The 24,682-nt window shown below is 53.7% G+C and overlaps 2 protein-coding genes across 3 annotated transcripts in view; one reads left to right on the top strand and one right to left on the bottom strand.

Moving 5' to 3' along the window:
* HADHA (hydroxyacyl-CoA dehydrogenase trifunctional multienzyme complex subunit alpha) overlaps positions 1 to 936 on the top strand; it is a 41,933-nt gene extending 40,997 nt beyond the window's left edge. For both annotated transcript variants that reach the window (XM_045549201.1, XM_045549202.1), the window contains 2 exons: positions 167 to 312; positions 401 to 936. In XM_045549201.1, coding sequence (XP_045405157.1) covers positions 167 to 312; positions 401 to 546 — 292 coding nt within the window. In that variant the 3' untranslated portion in view covers positions 547 to 936. The remainder of the gene's footprint in view (positions 1 to 166; positions 313 to 400) is intronic.
* Positions 937 to 2,216: 1,280 nt separating this feature from the next.
* On the bottom strand, positions 2,217 to 16,464 carry GAREM2 (GRB2 associated regulator of MAPK1 subtype 2). The gene is made up of 6 exons (XM_045549200.1): positions 16,224 to 16,464; positions 13,093 to 13,233; positions 8,041 to 8,171; positions 6,241 to 7,287; positions 5,185 to 5,354; positions 2,217 to 4,676 (listed from the first exon to the last, which is right to left on the bottom strand). The coding sequence occupies exons 1-6, from the start codon at positions 16,333 to 16,335 to the stop codon at positions 3,650 to 3,652; spliced, it is 2,628 nt and encodes an 875-aa protein (XP_045405156.1). The 5' UTR covers positions 16,336 to 16,464; the 3' UTR covers positions 2,217 to 3,649.
* Positions 16,465 to 24,682: the final 8,218 nt, after the last annotated feature.

Below are 24,682 nucleotides of genomic sequence, written 5' to 3'. Positions count from 1 at the left end.
TTTCCAAGGGAAAGGCTGGCAGCGTCTTCTCTACAGAGTGGGAAGGTCAGTGCCGACCGGCCCGCAGAGCTTCCCTGCACCCATCCTCTTCCCCTTCCGCGCCTGCAGCTCCCGCTTTCCTCCCCTCTCCCTCTTCCTCTATCTAACTGTCTCTTCCTGTTGGCAGCTCCTCTGATGAAGACATCCAGTATCGCCTGGTGACAAGGTTTGTGAATGAGGCAGTCATGTGCCTGCAGGAAGGGATCTTGGCCACGCCTGCAGAGGGAGACATCGGAGCAGTCTTCGGGCTCGGCTTCCCCCCTTGTCTCGGAGGTTGGTCTTGGAGGCTGGGCAGGTAGCTCGCTTTCTTCCAGAGCTCACGTTGCTGTCTCCTTCAGCAAAGTCCTGTTTCTCCATTTAGGGCCTTTCCGCTTCCTGGATCTGTATGGTGCTCAGAAGATAGTAGACAGGCTCAGGAAGTATGAGGATGCCTACGGAAAACAGTTCACCCCATGCCAGCTGCTAATTGACTACGCCAGCAGCCCTAACAAGAAGTTCTACCAGTAGGCAGGGCCTTACGCCCGCCCAGTCAGCGCGCTAACCCCAGCGGCCGGCGGTGCTGGCTCTCCAGCAGAGTGGTGTCCAGATTCCACCAGGGTAACCGGAAGGAAGGAAGGACGAACTCTGGCACTGGGCTTGCTCTTTCATTAAAGTGCCTTCAGCCATCTCTCCCTCCTGGTGAAGTCTGACTATGAAATAGAGTTTGCACTTCGTGTTGGAAGGTGGAACCCACTGTGCTCGTTTTATAACCCCTGAGGCTCCCACGTGGCAGCACAGAGCCATCTGGAGCCATCTTTGCTGCCTGGTCCTCCAGGGAGGCCTGGGCGGCCGATGGTGGCGAAGGCAATTCTGTACCCGGCCAAACACACATAACAATAAAAACCAAACTCTGTAGCAGCCTCTGTGCCTGCTTGTTCCTTTTTCTTCTGCCTTTGCCCTTCTGGTTTAAACCCCTCCTTCAAGAAGTGAATTGGAAGAAAAAGCCCTGTGTTTTGGGATAGGAATGTGTTGGGAGAGGGACTGTGATGATAGAAGGTGGGACTTGGTGTGCCTGAAGCCATGTACACCTGCTTAAATGCCAGGCTGGGCATCTGCCCACCAAGAGGGAGTGGCCCTGGTTGACTTGAGTGGCAGAAATGTGATAGGTATGGCGTACCAGGTATGAAAGATAACTTCTTTCCCCAAACTGGATTTCCTCATTGTACGATTTTACCCCTTTCTTTTCTTGGTGTATCCTTGTTTGTGGGTGCTTCTTAGGAAGTTCGTGGGAGCGTTGGAGTTAAGCAGGGGAACTAACATTTCCCTAATCCTGCGTGGCGCAGCTGCCCAGAGCACGGAGGAAGCCTGTGCAGCGATCAGAGGCAGCGCAGGAATGGTACAAAGGTACAATGCTGGTCCACCCCATGCCGCCTGTGCTCCGCTATAGCCTCGGCTCTCCCCCACCCGACCCCAGTGTGGAAAGTTCCTACACTTGAATTCTGGCAGAAGCAGTGCCCAGTCTGGGTAAACAGCGTGAGGGCTCCTAACTGGGTCTGGCAGAAGGATCCACACTGAGTGTGTGTGGAATCATAATTCAAGTCCCATCACACTCTGCATTCTAAACCGTCAGGTACGACCAATTACTCCTGCTGCTTCTCCACTTGCAAGTACTTCAAGCCTTTCCCTGGTCCCAGCTCTGCAGTTGCAACTGGCAGGCAGGGAGCTTAGCTGTGGCTCTCCTAAATAAACACTGCTGGTTGCTAGGAAGCCAGGCCCTAAAACCCAGTCATCTCTTAACTGGGGTTTTCAGATGACCTGTAGACAGCAGAGAACTGATCCTCTGCAGCAGGGCCACTACAGGCTTCTAAATGTAGGGTTCTGAGAGAGCCTGAGGTGGGCATTCTGCTGATGCAGGAAGTTAAACTTGGGCCCTGACTGGTGGCATTGAGCTTTGACGTCTGGGTCTTTCCCTTCAGCAACCAGGTAGGTGTGAATTATGTCACATCACGAGTAGGAGTTGGAGGGTTCTTGCAGGGCACGGAGGGGCTGCTGAGGGACTTGCAGAAGGGAACAAGGGACATGGAATGGACCACATGCAGACACCATTCCAAAGTCCTCTCCTGCCCAGAGCCATATACATTGTGTTCATGGGTCCCCGTGGCCCTCCAAAAAGAAGAAAACAGCTGACACCCACAATTCCACTTGCACTATTCTTTAGTGGTCTAGCATTTATTTCACTAGTCCTTGAGGATTCATTAAATGATCTGCAAGAAAACCAAATGTCTCCACATCGCAGTTTCTGTGCTCTACTCTCTGACCTCCCTTCTGTCAGAGTTGAGGCAGCCTGCTTGGGGCATGGGCACAAGCATGGCTTTGCTGCTCTTAAGATAAAAAACAGAGGAAATAAATATCTAGGTAGACTAGGTAAGGCAGAAGAGAAGGCTGGTACCTTTGAGGCCCTGACATCTGTGGTTCTGGGTGGGTGCGGTGGGGTGGGGATGGGCTGGTTGTACACAATGACCAGAGCTCTGGGTGCCAAGCAGATCACAACGCTTGAGACTCAAGGGCACAAAGATCTGCTCTGAAGCATGTGCACAGGGGCAGGACTGAGCCCCAGGAGGAGGGGAAAGGCAGGCTTTCCCAAGCCACTGTGCTTTCTTTCCCAACTGGACCCTCCTGTGCTAGTGACAGAAAACCAGGGAGGGACACCAGATGTACGTCAGAGCCAGACGATGGGGGCAGGAAACTGGCAGAAGTGAGGGTGACTGACCCCTACTTGCTTCTAGAATCAAGGAGCAGCTGACCTAAATCGACCTGCCCTTCCTCAGAGTCAGTATCTGCAACTGAACCCCACCTGAGGGGAGGATGACTAGCGGCAGTGAAGGCCGAGCTGGAGCCAGGGCGCTGGAGACGTCTGGGGAGCCTGTGCCTCCTAACCAGAGAGCAGGTGGACAGCAGAGTGCTCTTCCAAAGCTGTGTCCCACAAACCAGAACCCAGAGGTGGCGCCTCTGAGGTGCTGGGGCACAGGCTTGTTCACCTGTGTCCAGGGCCAGGCACCTCAATCACGGCACAGCAGAGGCAAAAGGAAGGGGATCCCAGAGACACAGAAATCGACACCCCTGACTCTGGGGCAGCTTTAGGCCAAAAGCCCACAGAACACAAAGGAGAGTGGGCACTTGGGGAATTTGTGCTTAAATTGTGGGCCACCTTCATTCCCTTGTCCCTAACCTGAACCTACAAGCTTGAGAAGTGCAAGATGCCTGTGAATGTCTATGGCAGGGCACCAAAGGTGTTAGGTCACCACAAAGGCCTGCTCTCGGCCCTGCTGTGGGAATTGCAGCAGATGCCTCACAGTCCCAGGTGCACAGTGGTGCCCTCCAGCCCCCTCCCCACGTATTCTGCACACTTAAAAGGCAAGATGTCCCCACAGGCAGGGGTCTGACCCCAGGGGCCCACATTTCCAAGTGCATCTCCCCTGGATTCACTCGGGCTGCCGAGCAGCCTGTCCTGGCATAGATCCTCCCGTAGGCAGGACCTGCTTCTCAGGGAGTACTGTCCCCTGGTGGACCCATGGCTGGCCCCCGGGGTCTCCGTGCCAGCGTTCCAGTTGTGCAGCTCAGGCTGAGCAGTTCAGATCTTGGGCCGCCAGCCTTTGATGAACTGCATGATCTTCTTGACCTGCAGCTTGGTGAGGTGAAAGTCGTCTGCCAGGATGTCCTCACTGAGCTGCACAAAAATGCTACCATCAATGCGTTCTCGGGCAAAGAAGCTCACCACGTCCTCGGAGAGCCCGATGAAACGCAGACTGCGAGAGACCTCCTCCAGGGAGAGTGCAGACAGGTCAGCGGGGGGCTGCCAGGAGGCGTCCCGGCCTCCAAAGCCTGTGGCTCCATCCCGGGGACTGGCAGGAGGCCCTTCCAGGCGCCCTTGAGTGAGAAAAAGCCGTGCTCCTCCTGCCTCAGGCCCCTGCAGGGCAGCTGGTGACAGTGGGGTGGGGACCTGCCGCAGCACCAAACCTTCAGGCTCAAAGGCCTTGAGGGGGCCAAGTGGTGAAAGACGGGGCCCGGGCCCAGGTGCCCCCACAGCTCTGGGCTCCTGACAGCGCAGCAGCTCAGGCTCTGGAGAACTGCCCTGCCCTAGCTCAAAGGGATCAAAGGGCTCCAGGGCTGGTTCCTGCCACTCAGAGGAAGAGGAGGAGGACGTGGGGCAGGAGGAGAGGGCAGCAGCTGAATAGGCCTGGCCTGGTGAGGCTGGGCCTGGGGAATATGCAGGGCTGGAGGTAGCCAGGGGACCCGCGGTGGCTGTGGGCCCAGAGGAGGAGGCCGCTGAAGGGGCTGAGGGGTAGGCAGGCCCAGAAAAGGGGTTGAGAGCTCCAAATGGAACAAAGCGCTTCTGGGGGTGTGAGGGCTTGAGCAGAGGTGGGCAGCTGTGGTGGGTCTTGACAGGGGGGTCAGCCCCCAGGAGGGAGCCAGCCCGACTGCTCAGGGGCTCTGCAAGGGCGCGTGAGGCCTGGCTGGGCTGCGTGGTAGAGGGCGGGGGTCCAGGGGCCGGGCGGCTAGAGGACTCGCCCACCTTGCAGTCTCCCCAGGTGCACGGGTAGCAATAGAGTGAGTACGCATCCGGTGACGGGGAGCCACTGCCACTGCGGGAACCCACCCTGCAGGCAGAGGCAGACAGACACAGGTACACAGGACAGGAAAGGCAGAGCAAGAGGGAACACGACCAGGTCACACACCACGCAGCAAACCACCGGTCTTAGCCCCAAGGCCTGAGACCCTCTGGGATCATCCTGTTCTTTCCTTCCAGCATCTCCCAGTCCAGGACAGAAAACAGAGGAAAATTAGACTAAACTGAATCAAATAAAAATTTGAGATTAGCAAGGCGCTCTCTATCCTGCGGCAGAGGGAACCAGAGCACTACTCTTTCCTCATCATTTAGGAAAGAAACAAGTGAAGCAAGAAGGTGGCAGAGCAGGCCGCTGGGCCCCAGGCCCCAGATGCCGGACAGCAGTTTCCTCTGCCTCAGCTACTGCACAGGGACCTGTACCCTCAGAACCGCCCAGGCCTGAAGCCTGCTTCTTCCTCAGCACTGTACTCCCCCCCCCACCCTCCCCTACCTCGGTCCACCCTAGGAGAGCCCAGGACCAAGAGAAGGAAGGGACTCACCCATCCTGGAGGCCAGAGGAGTAGTAGGAGAGGCTGGAGCTGGGCGAGTGGACAGGCTGCAGCTTGGGGAAGCGGGGGGGTACCGGGGGGCTGCCCGAGAGCCGGTCGCTGCCATTGCCACCCCGGGGAGGCACAGGTGGGGCATTGAGTAGGCGACACTCCTCCTTCACCTGCAAGCAGAGGGCCATGACTCTGCCTCTGTCTCCAGGCAGCTAACATTCCTTATCTTCCCCTCCCCAAGCACCTGGGCAAGGGAGTGTCTGGGCCGGACACCTGCCCCACTCTGCCAAGAGGCTGTGTTGCCTTCTGCCCCAACTGCTGCCCCAGCCAGCCACCCCACCCCTTCCAGCCTCTCCAGCCCAGTTCACGCGCCCACTGCCTCCTACTCCTCGGAAACGCGTCACGAGTGTAAGAAAAAGAACACAGAAGCAGATGGAAAGCACTCAGAGAAACAGACACACTCCCTCCTCAAGGAAAAGGAGAGAGAAGGAAAAGGTGTGGCAGAGGGGACAAAGAGAAGGAACAGCATCTGCCATCTGGATCCCCTTCTTATAGGCAAAGCACCCCAAAGTGGACTTCACCAGACGTTGATGGGTGTTACGGGCAGGGGAAAATATTCTGTGGACAAGTTTGGGAAATTCTGCATTAAACGAAGATAAACAGGTTTCCCAGTGCAGGGCTTTTCAGACCCTTAACATACCAATGTTCTGTGACTCTAGCGTGCGGGGGAGGGGGGGCTGGGACTCACACATTTTCTAAACTCCTTTCACCGTGGGCCCTCCTTTTCGCTGGACAACTTATAGGACTCCTGTTCTGTGGAACCTTCTGGGTAACACTGTTTACCAAATTTCTGTGGCTAGGGTCCTAACTGGCATCTTTGTCCCCACAGTCCGGGTGCCACTGCCCCTAGTGCCCACTACTGCAAATGCCCCTGCACACCTCTGCCAGGGTCTGTCACTCCAGGGGCTGGGGCTCAGACCCGCAGGCTGGGCAGCCTCCCCAAGACCAGACCCCGCAGAGGGTCCCACCCTTCCGGCCTGGAGCGCAGTCACTCACCGCCTCGGATTTGGGGGGCACTGGAGGTGGCGGCGCCTCGGGCTCCCGACGTGGCGACCCCGCGGCCCCGAAGGAGATGAGGTCTGGGCCTGGGGCCGGCCGGGCCCGGCCCTCGGCGAGGCCCTCGGGTACCTGGTGCGCCCACAGCTCCTCGTAGGGGATCTCGGCGGGCGGCGCGGCGGGCTTGGGCGCGCCGGCCCAGTCGGGGCTCACGTACTCCTGGTCGCCGTCGCCGGCGGGCACCGGCGCGGGCGGGCCAGGGGCGCGGGCGGGTGCGGGCACGCGCGGCGCGGGGAGGCAGAGACGCGCGCGGCGCGGGCTGGCGCAGTCGTCGGCGAGCTCGGCGGGCGCCTCGCGCACTGCCGTGGAGTACTCGTCGGGGTCGAAGCGCTCGCGGCAGTAGGAGGCGCTGTCGCGCACCAGGCGCTCGACGCGCGGGTCCCCGGCCAGCAGGCCCTGCGGCAGCGCGAAGCGCGGCGTGTCCGTGAGCAGCAGGAAGTGCAGCGGCGCCGGGCCCTCGCGGCGCAGCGCCAGCCCCAGCACCACCGTCTTGGAGATGATGCTGACCAGCTTGTAGCAGTGGCCCTCGCGCACCGGGTGCAGGTCGTAGGGGTTGCGCGGCGGCCGGCTGGGCACCAGCACGTTCACCGGCAGCCGCACGCGCTCGATGATGGCGCGCACCGTGTGCTCGCCCTCCTGCATCTGCAGCTCCAGCGGGCTGCGCGTGCTGAAGCGGCCCTGGCACTGGAAGGGCAGGCTCAGGCTCTCGTTGGTGCGGTGGTTCATGCAGATGAGGCAGGGCATCTTGCCCTTGATGGGCCTGGCGCCCCCGCCGCCCGCGGTCCCCGCGCCCCCCGGGCCGCCGCCGCCCATCCCGGCCAGCGCCCCGGCCCGCCCCAGCTTGCGCAGGAGGGTGGTGAAGCGCGAGCGCTCCTTGGTGGTCTTGGCACACAGGATCTCCGCCTGGCCCATCAGAGTGAGCTCGTCGCCTGCGTGCAGCGTGAAGTTGTACACCTCGCTGTCCTCGCTGAACTCGCCCGACACCACCTGGGGATCCCAGAGACAGGGCGAGGCCTCAGCCAGGCCCGAGGAAAGCCACACGGCCTTCCCGGGCAGGAGAGCAGCCCTCCCTTTGGCCCTCCCAGGACTGAGACCAGATCAAGAGCCCTGGACTGTGGGCCGGAGCCCCACGTTCCCTCCTGGAGAGGCCCCGGGTAGCTGTGCAGCCTTCACCCAGTTGCCTCTCGGGGCCGTAGTGGCTGCCTGTGATAACCGTGACTCCCAGGAGTTGCTGTGGAATGAAAACGGCTATGTGCAGTGACATACTTTGAAAGGACTTGGTAAATGTCAACTTTTATTATCATTGTCTTAACTATTTGGGCGATAATAATGCCCCACCCATCCAACAAGGTTACTGGGAAAAGAAATGAATTGGTGAAGAACGAGAGGGTTTGTAGAGTGCAGAGGTATCCAGCGGGGACCGTGTGCACCGCCTGCCCACCACCTCTACCAGTGGGTGCTGGGCAGCTGGGGACAGACTGTCCTGAAAGGTTTCCAAGTCAGAGCATGACCCCTCCCCACAGTCCCTGCTGCATCCACTTCCCCCAGAAGTCCTTCGGGCCAGTGAGTCCTACACCCTGCTCTTCTGACATGGCCTGATGGTGCCAAAGGCCCTCAAGGGGTCCGCAGAAGCCACTCTCCCTCTTAAACCCTAAGGGCAACCTTCCAACCAGGGTCAGGATTGCCCCTGAGGGAAGGGGTGGTGTTGGGGACACGGTGCCTGGTACAGGAAGGACTGACCTTGACGCTGAAGGTGATGGCTTCCATCACAAAGATGCGGTCTGGGAAGACGCTGGCCACCTCCTCCACGCTGCTGAAGTACCTCACTGGCTCCCGCACATCTCTAGCCTGCTCCAGGAGCTTGAACTTCCCTGCAGAGGGGGGAGAAAGGCTTCTGGGGTGGGCCTGCCTGTGGGGAGCCTGCATCCTGAGAGCACTCATGGTCCCTACTCCTTGCTACCGTCATCTTAGCCAGCCCCTCTGGGACTCAGGTGGGCAGAAGGGCAGGTTTTCACCAGCATGGGCTGCAGGGGGCTGGTCACCTGGCTCAAGCCTTAGCAAGGGGGTGAGCACAGATCCCTAGCAACTAGAGCCCAGCCCTCACCCCAAGAGAGCCTGTGGGTGTGCAGTGAGGCTAGCGGCTACCTGCCCAGAGAAATCCACTGCAGTGGCCCCAAACACTTGGACACAGAGCTGGCCCCTGATCAAACATCAGTATGCCTCCTAGCTTGGTCCCAGCCTGCCCTCTGACTTTCTCTGATCCTAGACAAGTGCTTTCCCTCTCTGGGCCCCTGGGTCCTCATCTAAAGGGATTGGGACAGATGATGTTGGGCCCTGCCTGGATGTGGCGTCCTGGGCATCCACCTTGGGTAGCTGATCCACATGGATGCAGTGGGCAGAGCAGGGGTCCAGCTCCAGGCCTTGAAGGCCCTGGGAGAGCCACTGTGACCCCAGCTCTGCTCCCAGGCTCTGCCCTGGTCCAATATCCAATCCCACCGTCCCACAGGCCCTGACCTGAGCCCAAGAAAGCCACCGCCCACAGAAGAGGCCTTCCCAACCTGCAGTCGTGGGCTGTGTTTGGATGCCTCCAGCAGACACAGACTTTAAAGAAGTGATGCTAATCTGTGAAGCTGACATCTCTGTATAAACTGTCTCACCTCACCGGCCACATACCCTTTATGTGCACACCTACATGAGCACAAAGACAGGCTGTGACCCACCCTAGCATCAGATGGATGGCCTCTTCCTCGGCTTTAGACAGTAGGAAGGGAGCCTGTATAGGGGAGGGAACAGCTGGGCGAGAGAAGACACGGTGACTCTAGCTTTGGAAGTCTTCCCCTGGTTGCTTCAGTCTTAGTTCATTTATTTATTTATTCCACAAACATTTACGGGGCAGCCACCATGTGTCAAACACTATGCTGGGCCCTACAGAGGGTACAAATCTGTGTCAAATACAGTCTGCCTTCAAGGAGATCCAGGTAGAGTGGGCGAGATGGGAAGTATCCAGTGGTGGCGGATATGACAAGTGCTACTACAGACTCGCGGTACCAAAGCACTAGCGGACTGCTGGGTGGGGAGAAACCTGCCTGGCGGAGTCCGAGGGGATCACTGAGCTGCACCGTAAGAACAAAATGGATTTTACAGAATGGGCTTTCCCTGCAGAAGAAACAGCAAGAGCAGAGACTGGAAAGCAGACCGCCTGCCCCAAATGCTGCATGCCCAGAGGGAAGGACTTGGGGAGCAGAGGACAGGAGGGGAAGTAGACTGCAATGGAGTTTGAAAGGCTCTGAATGTCGTGCTAGGCAGTGGGACTTCATTCTGCAAGAAATGGGACCCAGTAGAGTCTCCCAGTCAGGTAAATACTCTAGCAAGGAGTTCTGGAGAAGACCCAGGGAATAGCAAAAAGTGAACAGACCAAGAGAGACTTGGAATGGAGACTCATCACACTTGGGTGACCGAATGGGGAGGTGGGGAAGGAAGGGACAGAGGATGGTGTACTCAGGCCACCAGCCTGGTCAGAAATGGAGATGGCAGAGCTGTTAGTCCAACCTGGAACCTCAGAAGGAACACAGTGTGGGCCAGGGGCAGAGCTAGGGAGGCCAGGGAAGGGGCCTCCAGGCAGTGCTCCTAGGGCCGGTGCCACTGGTGTGGATGCACAGCCTGGGGATGTCTGGTCAGAGTAACAGACTGAAGTCACCAGCCCAAAGGTGGCAGCTTCTGCTGTGGGCAGGTAAGGTGGCTCAGGGACGAGGAAGAGCAGAGGATCTTAACCCCTTGGGGACCATCATCCCAGAAAAATGCTCACACTGTACTCCTAGCATGAACACACACACACAATTTTACATACAGTGCCAGGGGTTCCTGGAGCCCCCAAACCCAGCCAGAGACCCAGATTGAGATCCCCCTGGTGCGGCTATAAAGAGCAGGGGGCCACGGGCAGGGCCTGAGCTTTCACATCTAGGAGAAGGGAGAGAAATGAGAGCCAAGGAAGACAGGGGGACGTGCCCAGAAGAAACCCCTAACCGCCCTGGGACCCTCATGGGAAGATGCCCCAGATGTGCCGCGGCCCTAGAGGGCAGCAGGGATAAAATATTGAGGGGGCTGGGCAAGGAGCAGGGGTCTGGGCATCAGGAAGCAGGAGCTGCAGGTCTGCCACCATCCAGCAGTGAGCAACCCCCCTCCCTCACCCAACCTCCTCCCCCATATCCACACACAGCCCCCCAACCCCAAGAAGCCAGGCAGAGAGAGATGCCCACTGCCCCCTGTGGGGAGATCTGGAGCCAAGTCAGGGCTAGAGCTGGGGGAGGATGTGGCAGGGAAGATCGATGTAACCATGGCACCCAGCACCCCCCCTGGCCGCAGCCTGCAGCCCAGTACCGGTCATTACTGCTGGGAGGAAGGAAGGGAGACCTCCTGGGAGTGATGCTCCGGCCCCTGAAAGCCTTTTCCTCCACCCTGCAGCCTGGCCCAGGGGCAGCTTCCTCTCCTGCCTCCCCATCCCCCATGGCTCTAGGGACCTGCCCCACCCTGCCTGCCCCTGCCCCCCAGACCTGCCTCCCTGAAACACTTTGCTCCTCCCAGCCTGAAGCACCTAAGGGCTGGAGCAGGGCCATGTTGACCACCTCGTCCTCCCAGCACCTGACCCACAAGCACATGCTCGATAAAGAATGTTGGTAAAACACAGGCTTTGGAGTTGGACAGACTTGGCTGAATCCCAGCTCTGCCACCAACCAACCATGTGACCTCGGACAAATTATTTAATCTCTCCGGGCTTCAGTTTTCCCATCTGTAAAATGGAAACAGGCTACTTGGCTCACAGGTGCATCTGCCAAGTGTTCTGCAAGGCACAAAGCCAAGGCTTGGGAAATGGCACTGCTTAGGAATATGCCTGGCCCCTCCAAGCAGGACTGCTGAGGGGGGTCTGTCTCCTTGATACTGGGACCATTGAGCCACCGCCTGGAGACCTGATCACCAGACAGGGCCTCCTCCCCCCCATGCAGGGGGCACCGCCCTCCTCCCCTGCTTTTGCCTGCAGTCTGACTCTCTCTGAGGTCTGCAGCCGGCTGCTCTGCCCACCCAGTGGCATTATTAATTCATCAGGAGGAATCAGCGTGGAGCCTCGGTGCACTCAGAGCCTCCGCGTTAACCTGCACCCAGCCCCTGCCCCTCCCCCATCTAGGGGGCCTCTGCCTCCCCTCCCCCTGCATGGGGTGGCTGCCCCCCACCCTTACCACCACCCACACATGCATGCAGGGGCCCTAGAAGAGATGGGAGAAACAGCTAGGAGTCCCCTGGACCCACAGTGCCCTGGGAGACTGTGCCTTGGCTTCCAGAGTTTGAATGACACAATTGAAATGGACATAGTCCCTGAAGTCACATTTCTGTCAGTGAGGGTTTTTTCCAACCTTTGTTTTTTTAATCCCAAGAAGAGGACCCGGGGCCTCTCCCTGAGGCTGGGAAATTTCTAGCTTGAGCAGACTCCCAAAGGCTCCAGGCCTGGGACAGAACCCTAGGTCAGAAAGACACTTGAGTTACTAATAATTTCCTCATCTTCTAATGGGGGCTGGAGGTGCAGGTACCGACCTCACAGCACCAATGTCAAGAGCAGAAGCCCAGGTAAAGGGCTTAGCCCTGTCCCACTGGCTCAGGAGGGACCCAGGCCAGAGAGGGGCAGGGGTACCTGTGAGGAGGTGACTGGGTGTCTCCCAGCTCAGAGGGTCCCCAGGCTCCTACAGAAAACACAGAACCAGGCCAGCCACGGAAACTCCTGGAGCCTCGGTTTCCTTGTAAATTAAATGAACCTGTAAGACTTTCTCACAGGGTTGCCATGAGGATGAAACGACAAAAATTCTCAGCCCAGTGACGAGAATTCAGCACATGCTTAACACACAGTAGCTGTGGGATCCTCGGCTTGCATGCGGGTGTCTCTGGGATGGGGCCACCAGACTCCCATCCCTCCAACGCAGGGGACAGTAATTAAGCCTTCCTGGCATGGTGCAGCAGACACAGCCCTGAGTCAGCATCCCCGAGTGTGGCCTTTGCTCTTCCCTCCCTAGCTGTGTGACCCTGGGCAAGTCTCTTCCCTCCGTAGGTCCTCGGTGTCATCATTTGTGAAATGAAAGGGCTATACTTCCTTTTTTGGAAGCAGAATCCTTTCTTCAAACAAAATCTTAGTTTATGTCAACATCGTATGTAAAATAGATAAAAGTAGTTAATTAGCAGAATCTTTAAAAGTCTATAATTTAGCATTCACTCATAAAGTTAATCAATGAAAACAATAGCTTTAACACAAAAATTTGGAAATTGGGAAAAGAGGATTAGAACTGACAGGTGCAGCGTCTAAGCAGCCCAAGCACCCCTTCGTTTCCAGAGTTTTGGTTGCACAGTACCGAGAAGATCCTGGCAAGAGATGTTCTGTTTGAGGGTCTGCACAAAAAAGGGTCAGTAAGGCACACACTGAAAGTCTCTGCTTAGGGTTAAGATTTGATCTGTGGCAATTTAAGGGTGTGGGTATTTTTTAATCATTACTTTAAAATAAAATGTAAATCAAAGGTTTGTGAACCTGTGAGCACCTCTCCAGAAACCCAGAGCTCCAGTGAACAGTATGAAAACCTCTGGACCTCAGCTCTAACCCTAACCCTGACCACAGCCCCGCTGGCTTTGTCCTGCCCATCCTGCAGCTCCAAGGTCAGTGACAGCTTCCCCCAAGCATTCTCCACTCTACCTCTGGCCCCAGCCCCTCCTGCTTACACCCCCACTGGCTTTATGCCGTCTGTCCCTGGCTGGGCACACCTGGGTACTGCAGCGGGATGTCGATCTTGGGCCCAATAACGTAATGGCCTTCCTCCAGGGTGTGGGCTGTCACTGTTGTCCACTGGCGGCAGGAGTGGATGAGCAGGATGTCTCGCTCACTGACACCCTCCGCGTACTCCCCTGGGAGGGGAAAGGAAGGCAGAAGAGGAGGGAAAGGGAGAATGTTAGAAGCAGCAGAAAGAACAGACAGGGTGACCTCCTCACCTCCTCCCCAAGACCCCGCCTGGGGACAGCTCCCCATGATCCTGTCCAGTTCAGGGAAGCTCAAGGGACAGGCCGGCTGCCAGCTGTGGCCTGGGGCTGTGAGTCAGTTTGTGAGTCTCCCCATGGGCCCCTACTCCCCAGCTCCCAGCCCAGCCTCAGCCCCTCATTCATCATTTGACTGGAGTGCCTGCTGTCCCCAGCCCTGTGCTGGGGCTGGGGGCTCCCAGTGGATGAGGCCCACCAGCCCCTGCCCTCCAGGAGCCCTTAGGCCCCTGGGGAGGTGGGAAGAGATATAACAGAGAATATGGCAAGTTGGAGGCCCTGAGGGGAGGGTGTCTGGGGACTCACAGAGGGCAGCAGCTCTGGCTGGGGCGGGGTGAGGAAGCCTCAAGACTTTACTGAGCAGGACACACTTGAGCTGGGCCTCAGGACCAGGCAAGTCCACATCAGCAGAATTCTCAGCCCCCAGGTCAGTGCCTAGGCCCAGCAAGGATGGAGAGGGCTGAGAAGGGACTGTCTGTCCCCTGTGGTCCCAGATGTGAGAGCTCCCCCAGAGCCATGGGTCAGGAGGATGGCAGAGCTTAGAGGAGCTGGTTCCTGGCTCTACTATGGGCAGCCTTCCTTTTCACCCACTGCCACAGACAATCTCTTACTTTCAGGAGACCTCAAAGGAGAGGAGAGAGGCCTCCAGAAACCCCTAACCCCATCTCAGAGAAGCCACTCCTTGGCTCTCCCTGTCCCGGCTCCCATCCTCCCAGTCACAGGATGACGGCTAGGCTTAGAGATTAGGGGGGCAGATTCAGAAGGCAGGAAGGGGGAGCTCAGGGGACTGGGGGAAGCTGTGCTGGGGCAGAGGTGTTGAGAGTTGGGAGGGGCCTGGGCCTGGGAGGCTCCAAGCCCAGCAACGGTTTCCAGGGGAGCAAGAAAGGCGGCCCAGCTTCCAGGAGGCCAAAGGGGCCGTCTCCTGGCTGCAGCTGGTGGGCAGGGTGGGGGTGGGGAATGCCTCCTTCACAGCCCCTTCAGACATAACTTACTAAATTTCTGCCATCCAAATGGGAAATGGTTTATTCTGATGGCTGGGGGGCTCTATGAAATATATGCATGCGGTATGTGTGTGGGACAGGGCGGCACTGTGTGTGTCTGTGTGTGTAGGAACACAGGGCAGGGTGTTGTCTGAGCCTTCCTCTGCAACTCCTCGCCTCCTGGGGCAGAGAAACCTCTCCCTGGATTCTGACAACTTCTTTCAGAGCTCTCCTAGGCCCAGCCTGCTGGCCACAGCCACACAGGCACACACCGGTAGCCATGGGTTGTGATCACCAACAGCTGAACCACAACAGCCCACAGTGACAGATGCTTGTCACTCAAAGGACACAACTCAGTCTCATGGTCCCGCTAAGGGGCCCCTCCCAAATGCAGGGGCACACAGTACACAGGGGCCTTCAAGGCCACACAATTTTGATCACACATTCATACCCTGATGGTGTGGCCATAGATACACACTGTCACAGACAGCTGAGCCACCACACCAGTTGTTCATTCACTCACCCATTCATTCATTCATTCAATCCATAATCTCTGTTAGGCAGGGATGCCCTCCTCTAGGGGCCTGCAGCCCAATGGGAAGACAATAAACTGACCGCTATAAGGGGTTGCTCAGTAGGAGACAACACAAGGTGCCATGAAGTGTCAGGGAACCCAAAGGAGGCTCTATTCAGACTGAGAAGCTCAGAAAAGACACCCAGGACGGGGAGAAGCCAAAGAGCATGTGTGGGAAGTGGCCAGGAACACAGGGCAGCACATCCCATTCGCACGCAGACATACACAGCCTTGCTGCTGATGCAGGCTCAGAATCACACGCCGACCATCCGGCGCTGACCACCCGGCGCCGATCCGGAGAACTAGACGGCGGCCTGCTGGGCACCCCTGCCCGACGTCCGCGGCAGGCGCGCTCCCAACGGAGACTGCTCACGGGACACGCTGACGCTCGCTGTGCCCACTCCTTGCCGCTGCGGGCCAGAGGAGGGGCTCCGGCGCGCGGCGGCGAGAAGAGGAGCCTGCGGCCACGGGCCCCATTAGCATTCAGGGAAGCGAGTGTGCCAACGCGGGCCAAACCCCTATTCTTCTCACACACAAAACCCCCGGCCTGGCTGCCAGCCCCGGCTCCCGCCCCTCCCCCAGCCAAGCAGCCCCCCTTTTCCCCGAAACGGTCCCCTTGCTCCACGCAGCCTCCGGGGGTCCCCGCTAGGCCCCCAAGCACCGTCCCATTAGCAGAGCAGCCGGGGGCCCCAGGACCCATGGAAAAGTGGGACGAGATGAGGGGGAGGGCTGGGGGTCCTGGGGTGCGCGCCCGGCAGCACACCCCATTCACTTGGGCCTTTCCCGAAGGTGGTCTGCCCACCCGCGAGGACCCCAGGTTGCTCCTCGGGAGGCGAAAGGAGGATGCGAGAAGGGTTCCAAGGGGAGCCGAGCGGGGCTGGGTGGAGGCGGCGGGGGGAGGCAGAGTGTGAGGCCAGGGGATGCGGGAGGATAGAGGTGAGAGGCCGGAGACAAAGGGACCGCGGGGGGCCCGGCCAGGGCGGGGGGCCGAGAAGCGGCGGGGCAAAGGGGTGCACCGACGGGGCGGGCACAGTGTCTTGGCCGCGCTCCGGGCTCCAGCTGGGCCTGAAAACTCTGTCTCGGGCCCTGTCCCCGGGTTTTGTCCCCGCGCCGGTCCGCGGGGCCCAGGAGGCGGACCTGGGCCGGTGGGTCCCGGGTCTCCAAGGGAGGCGCTCCGGGAGCCTCGCGGGGCCCGCACTGGGGAGCCGGGAGGACACGGTCCGCAGCCCCCTCACAGTCCCGCTAGCACCTGCCTGGAGAGCCCCCGATTTCCCGCGGACCCCAGTGCGCATCCCCAGCGACCCTGGTACCTGGCCCGAGGCAGGCGAGCGTGGGCAGGCGGCAGCGGCTGACGATGAGGTCGAGCGGGAAGGCGCCCATGCTCCAACGCAGGCCGGCCAGCCCGGCCGCCAGCTTCTCCATGGCATGGGCGCCCCCCCGGCCGCCGTCCCGGGGCCCCGACGGCCAGTCCCGCGCGGCCCGGGCTCCCGCGCCCGCCGCCACCTCTCGGGGCAGCCGCGGCGCTCCCCGCCTGGCAGCCCGGCCGGGCCGGCGTCACGTGGTCGGCCTCGCCTGGGGGCGCCGGCCCCCGCCCCTCGCCCCACCCCCGGCCCGCGCCCCGCCTCCCCGCCGGTCGGCTCGGCCGAGCTCCGCGAGCGCCTAGGTGACCGCCGGTGGCCGAGGACCCCAGGGCGGGCGCCCGGAGGGGAAACGCAGGCCGGGGTGGCATCTTTGGGGCGGGGCTCGGGGCCCGGCCTCCTTCTTCCCGCCCGGGGGGTCCGGCCCCGCGAGCCCGGCAGCCCGGAGGCCCGCCCACCCCTAGCCGGGTCCGGTCCGAATTCAGCCCCTTTACAGGGGTCCCCAACACATGGTGAGTTGTATAATTATTTCAGTATATGTTACAATGTAATAATACTAGAAATAAAGTGCACAATAAATGTAATGCACTTAAATCGTCCGGATACCATCCTCCCCCGCCTCCCACCCCCGGTGCGTGGAAAACTTGTCTTTCATGAAAACGGTCCCTGGTGCTGAAGAGGTTGGGGACTGCTGCGGGCATCTGTCCCCTCCAGCTCTCAGAGCCTGGCGAGGCAGCCTCGTTAACTCCATTTTACTGACGAGCATACTGAGGCGCAGAGAGGTCCGGTGGCAGCCGGGACCTAAACCCAGTTTTGACTGCGAGTCCTACTGCCTGATAACGCGCCCTCGGCCCCCTTGCAGAGCGGTTCCCAAGTTCGCAGCGTCCTCCTACCCGATGCTCACGGGTCCCAAGAACCGGTCCATTCTGCATGCGAGGAAACTAATGCTCGGGAAGGAGCCGGTGGCAGAGTTCTCTCTCAGGTCGCTGCAGGACCCCCGTCCCCTCTCGCATTCCCTTCTTTTAATCTGCTCTTCCTTTTTTGTTTTCACCTCTTCATGCCAGCCCCTCTCGACTCCGGTTCCGGGGCTCCCCATGGGAAGCCCTTCCCAGAAACTTCGGTGGCCTTCACCTCGCCACCCGGCCTGAGGACCCCCTTCGCCCCCGGTGTGTCTGCGGCGCCCTCTGCAGGTGATCGGGGGCTGGCGCAGGCCTGTCATGGGACAGGCTTACCTCGAGGGGCAGTGTGGCCACCAACAAGTTGGCCTTAGCCCCAGGGCTGGTCCTTAGAGGGCTCCGTCGACTCTAGTCTTCAGCCTCGGGACCCTCAGGAGGTACCCCCACCTACAGACAAGACCCTCTCTTCTGAGGTGACGGACACCTGGCATCGTATATTCTGAACGCCACGAGAAATGGCACCAGGTAAGATGAACACAACTTCTTTGCAGGAAGAGGTGTTTCAGATACTAATTCAATCTTTTTTTTTTTTTTTTTTTTTTGAGACAGAGTCTCGCTTTGTTGCCCGAGCTAGAGTGAGTGCCGTGGCATCAGCCTAGCTCACAGCAACCTCAAACTCCTGGGCTTCAGCGATCCTACTGCCTCCGCCTCCCGGGTAGCTGGGACTACAGACATGCGCCACCATGCCTGGCTAATTTTTTCTATATATATTTTAGTTGGCCAGATAATTTCTTTCTATTTTTTTTTTAGTAGAGACAGGGTCTCACTCTTGCTCAGGCTGGTCTCGAACTCTTGACCTTGAGCGATCCACCCGCCTCGGCCTCCCAGAGTGCTAGGATTACAGGCGTGAGCCACCACGCCCGGCCTACTAATTCAATCTTAATATGTTGCAGAGGAAGAAACAGTCTCCAAGAGCAGAAATGCTTTGCTCCAAGGCCACACAACTGGAAAGAAGCAGAGCTGTGACTAGAAGCCTGGCCTGGCCCCAAGGCCACCAGGGTGGAGGAGCTGCCCTCAAGCTTTCTCCTGTCTCGGCCACCACAGTGACTCAGGATGGCCCAGATGGACCCAAGCTCTCTTGGGTCTGGGGTGAGGGGGTTATTTCCCAGGGAAGTGGGAAGAAGAAACATGGCAGAAAGTAAAAAGAAAATAGACACAGGTGAAAATATAGGGCTCTAAGAAGGAAATGGAGGGTCTGAGGTGGGAGGGTGAAGGGCTGAAAGAACAGAGTGAATGAAGAGGATCCTGCCTTTGATTCACTTTTCTTTTCCTGCCCGGTAAGGTCTCTCTTGTCATCTCCATGCCTGGCCAGGACAACAGGCATAATCCCAGAGGATTGCTTGAGGCCTGAAGTTCAAGCCCAGACTGGCCAACATAGCGCAGACTCTACAAAACATTTTAAAAATTAGCTGGGCGTGGTGGTGTGCACCTGCAGTCCTAGCTACTGGGGAGGCAGGCAGGAGGATCGCTTGAGGCCAGGAGTTTGAGGTTGCAGTGAGCTATAATCACATACCACTGCATTCCAGCCTGGGTGACAGAGTGAGAGCCTGTCTCTTAAAAAAAAAAAAAAAGCAGAAAAACAATATCACTTATTTTAGACATAAACATTTTTAACATTAGAGTACATTTCCTTTGATCCTTTTTTTATAGTTCATTCATTCAGGAAATGGTATATCCTGTTGTGTTCTAACTTTTTCACATAACACTATGCCATGAGAGTTTCCCCATATCATTACAGTTCTTTTGTAAGCCTCGTTTCTAAGGGGTGTGTAGTATTCCATGGTACATTTGCCTTAGGGATGCCTAATGACAGTACAGCTGCCTTCAGCTGCCCAGTCCAGAGATGAGGAGATACGTATAATAATATTTATGGCTACCATTTAGTAAAGTGTGCATCAGACACTGTGCTAAGTGCTTTATATACATCCCACACAAAGTGGATACTATTTTTATGCCCATTTTACAATGAGAGACCGTGATGTGCTGGAAAACATTTTACAACCACTTTCCAGGAAAAAAAAAAAAAGATCTTCATTCTTAGCATTTGCCAGTTTCTACTGCGTAAATGCTAACACCATAGTCAATTTCAAGCTATCAACACGACATCACTGAATGCAGAGTTGGGAAGGGATGTGTAGTAGCGTCGTTTTTCTACTGTACAGATACAGTAGACATAAATAACTTCAAGAGAGTAGAAAATAGTAAAGTATAATAAAACAATGCGGAATTGATGAGTTTTAAGTATTTATTATGGTTGTGTAATATCATTTGTTTATTTATAACTTTTTCTAACTTAATTTTTAATAATGACTCTTTAATAACCCACTTGCAAAAATTCCTGAAATTTTGACAATTGGCTCTTGCCACCACTGGAAAAGTTTAAGTAACTTGCACAGGCACTGTGCTCCACAGGTCATCCTCCCAATCCTAGGGCCAGTTTGCCTTCACTGCTGATGCCTGCTGTAAGTCAGACACCATGTTAGTCCCTGTGGAGCATTGGCTTTGAATAGCTGCAGTGCAGGAGGTGTATGTAAGTAAACGACTATAATGCAACATAATAAATGCCACAGCAGTGGTATGACGTGCACACTGAGGACAGATGAATCAGTTTTGTCTTGGGGAATTAGACTGGGGAATTAGACTTGGGGAATTACAGGAGTGAACCACTGCACCCAGCCTTTCTTTATCTTTTTTCTTTTCTTTCTTTTTTTTTTTTTGAGACAGAGTCTCACTCTGTTGTCTGGGCTAGAGTGCCATGGCATCAGCCTAGCTCCCAGCAACCTCAAACTCCTGGGCTCAAGTGATCCTCCTGCCTCAGCCTCCCAAGTAGCTGGGACCACAGGCATGTGCCACCACTCCCGGCTAATTTTTCTATTCTTAGTAGAGACAGGGTCTCACTCTTGCTCAGGCTGGTCTCAAACTCGTGAACTCAAGTGATCCTTCTGCCTCAGCCTCTCAGAGTGCTAGGATTACAGGCGTGAGCCACCGTGCCCAGCCTCTTTGTCTCTTTTCTATGTGCATCCAGTGTCTGGGGATGGATGACATTTTGAACTGTGCTCCTTTTTGGAAATATGTTAAAGACAAAGCCAAGGTGTGTATGCGTGCATATGTGTTGAGTGGGGAATTGGGGGCTGCTACTCAGAAAATATTGTACAAAATAAAAAAAGGAATTTCATTTTATTTTTTATTGGTTTTTTAGTTATACTTCTGTCCAGTATTTGTTTCAGTGGTTGCTCTAGGAATTATATTATTCATTCTTAAATTTTCACAGTCTATATGGAGTTAATGTTGTACTGCTTCATATTAAATGTAAAAAGCTTATAATATAGCTTATAAGATTATCTCTTCTCCATTATACCATAGCATTATATGTATTACATCTACGTATATTTTATTAACCCCACAAAAAATGTAACCATTTTTCCTTTAAAGAGTAACATAGGCCAAGCACACTGGCTCATGCCTGTAATTCCCAGAATTTTGGGAGGCCAAGGCAGGAGGATCACTTGAGGCAGGAGTTCAAGACCAGCCTGGGCAACTTATCAAGACCTCATCTCTACAAATAATAAAAATTAGCTGAGTGTGTAGTATGCACCTATAGTCCCAGCAATTAGGGAGGCTATAGGTTGGAGGATCACTTGAGCCCAGGAGATTGAGATTACAGTGAGCTATGATTGTGCCATTGCACTGCAGTCTGGGTGACAGAGCAAGACCCTGACTTTAAAAAAAAACAAAATTAAAAAAATAGTCATATACATTATAATGAAATGAAGTGGGAAAAATAGACCTTTATTACGTTACCATTTCTTACACTCTATATTCCTTTCTGAGGATCCAGATTTCCAGGTGGTGTTACATCCTTTCAGCCTGTAGGATTTCCCTTACCATTTCTTATAGTGCAGATCTGGTGGCAATGAGATGAATTCCCTTAGTTTTATCTGAAAATGTCTATCTTATCTTTATTCTTGAAAGATATTTTCACTGGTTTCTACACAATTAAAATAATCACACAAATCATTAAGCGAAGATACAGTGTTTGTAAGAAAAATGTGTTCAACAGCATGTGGTAACATCCATTTTTATTGTGACAGAAAACATCCCTATGCCATTTTATAAAAATATCTATGAATTGCATAATTAGCAAAGACTGATTCATCAGAATTATTGCATTTATCTAGTTTAAAAATTTCTCAGACTCCTGTCATCTTCCACTTGTGAATTCCATAAATTAATTCAGCCAGATGTCTGAGTGTCCTCTAAAAGATATTTTAAATCCATCTTCTGTATATCTAGTCTTAGCTTGATCCTGTCACTTTTAAATATTAGTGTTTGTAATATTTTCCTGTGGTACCTTTCCCTCTACTTTAAATTTTTATAACTCATTCTTACAAACGTGCTTATATCAATGCCTCTTTGTATATATGGATACACCGTCTATGAAACTTACATTTTATATTGATTTTGTTAAAGGTTAAAGAAAGAGGGACCCATTTACTTCACCTTTCCCTAAACTTGAAAAGAAACCAATCAAATTCTGCCCTTCACCTCCAAAGTTTGGAGGATCAGAGTTTCCTGTCCATTAAGTCATCCTTTCTTCGTAACTATAATATATGTGTTTCCTAAGAACAAGTGCATTTTCTTACAGAGCCAGAGTTCGGTTATTAAATTTGGGAAATTTATTATTGATATTCAGCCTATATTCTATTTTTTATTATCCCAATGTCATCCTTTATAGTAACTTTCCCCAAGATTTAACCTGGGCTAATGCATTGTGTTTAGTTGTCCTATCTCTAGTCATCTTTAATCTGGAACAGATCCTCAGCTTTTTTTTTCCCCCAAGAAATTGACATTTTCGAAGAATACAGACCATTCGCTCTATAGAATGATTAGATTTGGTTGCTATAGCACTGGCAGGAATGCTTCATAGGCGATGTGTCCTCAGGAGTCACGTGATGTCAGTTGGCCCCATTTTTAGCGATATTAGCTGGATCACATGGTTAAGGTGGTATCTACCAAGTGTTCCCACTGTAAAGGCACCTTTTCCCCTTTGTGATTAATAAAGAATCAGTGGAGAGATGTCTGTGACTGTGGCAGTATCCTGTTTCCCAACACAATGTCACCCAATGGTGAATCTTGCCTGAGTCGATTATTACCACGATGGGTGCAAAATGGTGATTTTGTAACTCTATCATCTTTGCACATGTATTAGTTGTCATTCTACTGTAACAAAGAGCTTTCTCTTGCCTTCCCTTTATTTTTTATCAATTCATGAATTCTTTTAAATTCTTTATTTTGATGCTCAAACTGTCCTATATTTGACCAAGGAAACACCTCTCAGCTGGCTCCCATGTCCCATTGGCATAGTCCCATAATTCTTTGGAATTTTCCTTACTTTCTGGAACAATTGGATATTCCAGGCTCATTTTGAACTTTCCTTGTTACAGCCCTGGAATCAGTCATTTCTTCAAGGACTCGCTTCCTTTTTGTGACCTGTAGACTAGACTCCAGGCAATTCCGTCTGCCAAGTCTGGGTGATGGAGGCCTGGCAGAGTTGAAAACAAGCAAGTTTCTTTTATCCTCTGAGGGAAATATGTCCACAGTCCTGTCCACACCTGCTGCATATTTCTGTGAGTGGAGCACCATAAGCTCTGCCCTCTTTGCTGGAGAGACCAAGGAACAGTCGCAAAGTTTTTCTTACTGCTCATGTTTGAAACAACATATGGGTATCAACGTTATATGTTCTTATAAGGGCTAGGACATTCATTAGGACAGTCAGAGAGAGAGAGAGAGAGACAGAGCTCTATTTGTTGACTTTCAGCCTCATCAAAGTCAGGATATAGTATTTTGTCAGTTTCCTTTTCATAATCTTTCACAACCAAGAACAGTTCATTTTAGATTTTTCCTCTTATTTCTGTGCTGGGAATTAAAAAATGTCTGCAAAGTTGGAAAGAAACACAATTTGATTGACTTTTGTAATTTACCTAGTGCTGATCATTATGCAAGAATGGGATTTTTTGCACATTTTTATGATTTATCATGAAAAAGAGAATTTATAGCCTTAGATAAAAAGGAATTGAAACCTAATCCTTGTCTATAGGCTGTTCCTGAAATGCGTCTTCCTAATAATAAATAACTCATGAAATATTTGTTTCACGGAGCTAGAATTTCAAGTTTTGGTCAATAGTGCTGAACACAGTAAATTAAATGTATGTTTCTTGTAAGTTGAGTATTTTTTAAACGGATATGCTTTATTTTTAAGTAAATAATGTATGTTTAGCCAAAACAAATAAAATGTTTGATTCAGAATAGTATTTTTAAGCTTAAGAAAAAGTCTTAAGTGATTGTTTCATTATTCTTATTCTATATTTTAATTTTGTAAAATTTCTTTTAATTAAGCTCCACAATCACTAAGACATTTTAAAACTGAAGCTTCATTATCCTTCTCGCCTCTTGCTTTTTTTTTTTTCCAAGACAGTCTCACTCTGTTGCCTGGCCTAGAGTGCCGTGGCGTCAGCCTAGCTCACAGCAACCTCAAACTCCCGGGCTCAAGCGATCCTTCTGCCTCAGCCTCCCAAGTAGCTGGGACTACAGGTATGTGACACCATGCCTGGCTAATTTTTTCTATATATGTATTTTAGTTGGCCAGATAATTTCTTTCTATTTTTAGTAGAGACAGGGTCTCGTTCTTGCTCATGCTGGTCTCGAACTCCTGACCTCGAGCAATCCTCCCACCTCGGCCTCCCAGAGTGCTAGGATTACAGGCGTGAGCCACTGCTCCCAGCCGCCTCTTGCTTTTAAATGGTGTTGCTTATTTTCAAAAGACGGCAAGTTTCAGAATCTTTTAAAAATTATTTTATTCAAATTGTTTCCCAAAAGAAAGGTTTTGTGCTAGTTTCAGAACCACATTGCCTGAATAAACATTTCAGATGGACTTGTTGCCATATGGGCCTAAGTGACAGCAAATGATGAAGCAAAACTATAGAAATTATCCAGCATCTTTTGTGTGAGTCAGTCAATGAATTAGCCGAGGATCCAACAGCTTTGCCTTTGTCTGCTGAGACAGATTGTCCAATAATTCCACTGAAATTCCAATCTGAGCAATAAGACAAATACATCAGTGGAAGAGAATAGGGAGCTCAGAAATGGATCTGTGCAAGTATAGTCAACTAATCTGTGACAAAGGAGCAAAGTCAATTCAGTGGAAAAAGGATGATCTTTTGCAACAAATGGTGCTGGCACAATTGGACAAACATGTACCAAAAAATGAATCTAGACACAGACTTTACACTGCTCACAAAAATTAATTCAAAATGGATCATAGGCCTAAATGTAAAATGCAAAACTATAAACCCCCTAGAAGATAACATAAGAGAAAATATAGGTGACCTACGGTTGGGTGATGTCCTCTTAAGGTACAACACCAAAAGCACAACTCGTGAAAGAAAAGATTGCCAA

The sequence above is a fragment of the Lemur catta genome, chromosome 4 (assembly GCF_020740605.2).
Source record: "Lemur catta isolate mLemCat1 chromosome 4, mLemCat1.pri, whole genome shotgun sequence".
NCBI lineage: Eukaryota > Metazoa > Chordata > Mammalia > Primates > Lemuridae > Lemur > Lemur catta.
The sequence above is the reverse complement of the archived record's forward strand: the minus strand, read 5'-3'. Positions and strand labels throughout refer to the sequence as shown.

Excerpts from the sequence above, each read along its gene's own strand:
- GAREM2 (XM_045549200.1), bottom strand. The coding sequence starts at position 16,335 with ATGGAGAAGCTGGCGGCCGGGCTGGCCGGCCTGCGTTGGAGCATGGGC. Across the intron at positions 8,172-13,092 it reads CATCCCGCTGCAGTACCCAG|GGAAGTTCAAGCTCCTGGAG; the intron begins GTGTGCCCAGCC and ends CCCCCTCTGCAG. Across the intron at positions 4,677-5,184 it reads TCCTCTGGCCTCCAGGATGG|GGTGGGTTCCCGCAGTGGCA; the intron begins GTGAGTCCCTTC and ends CTCTGCCTGCAG.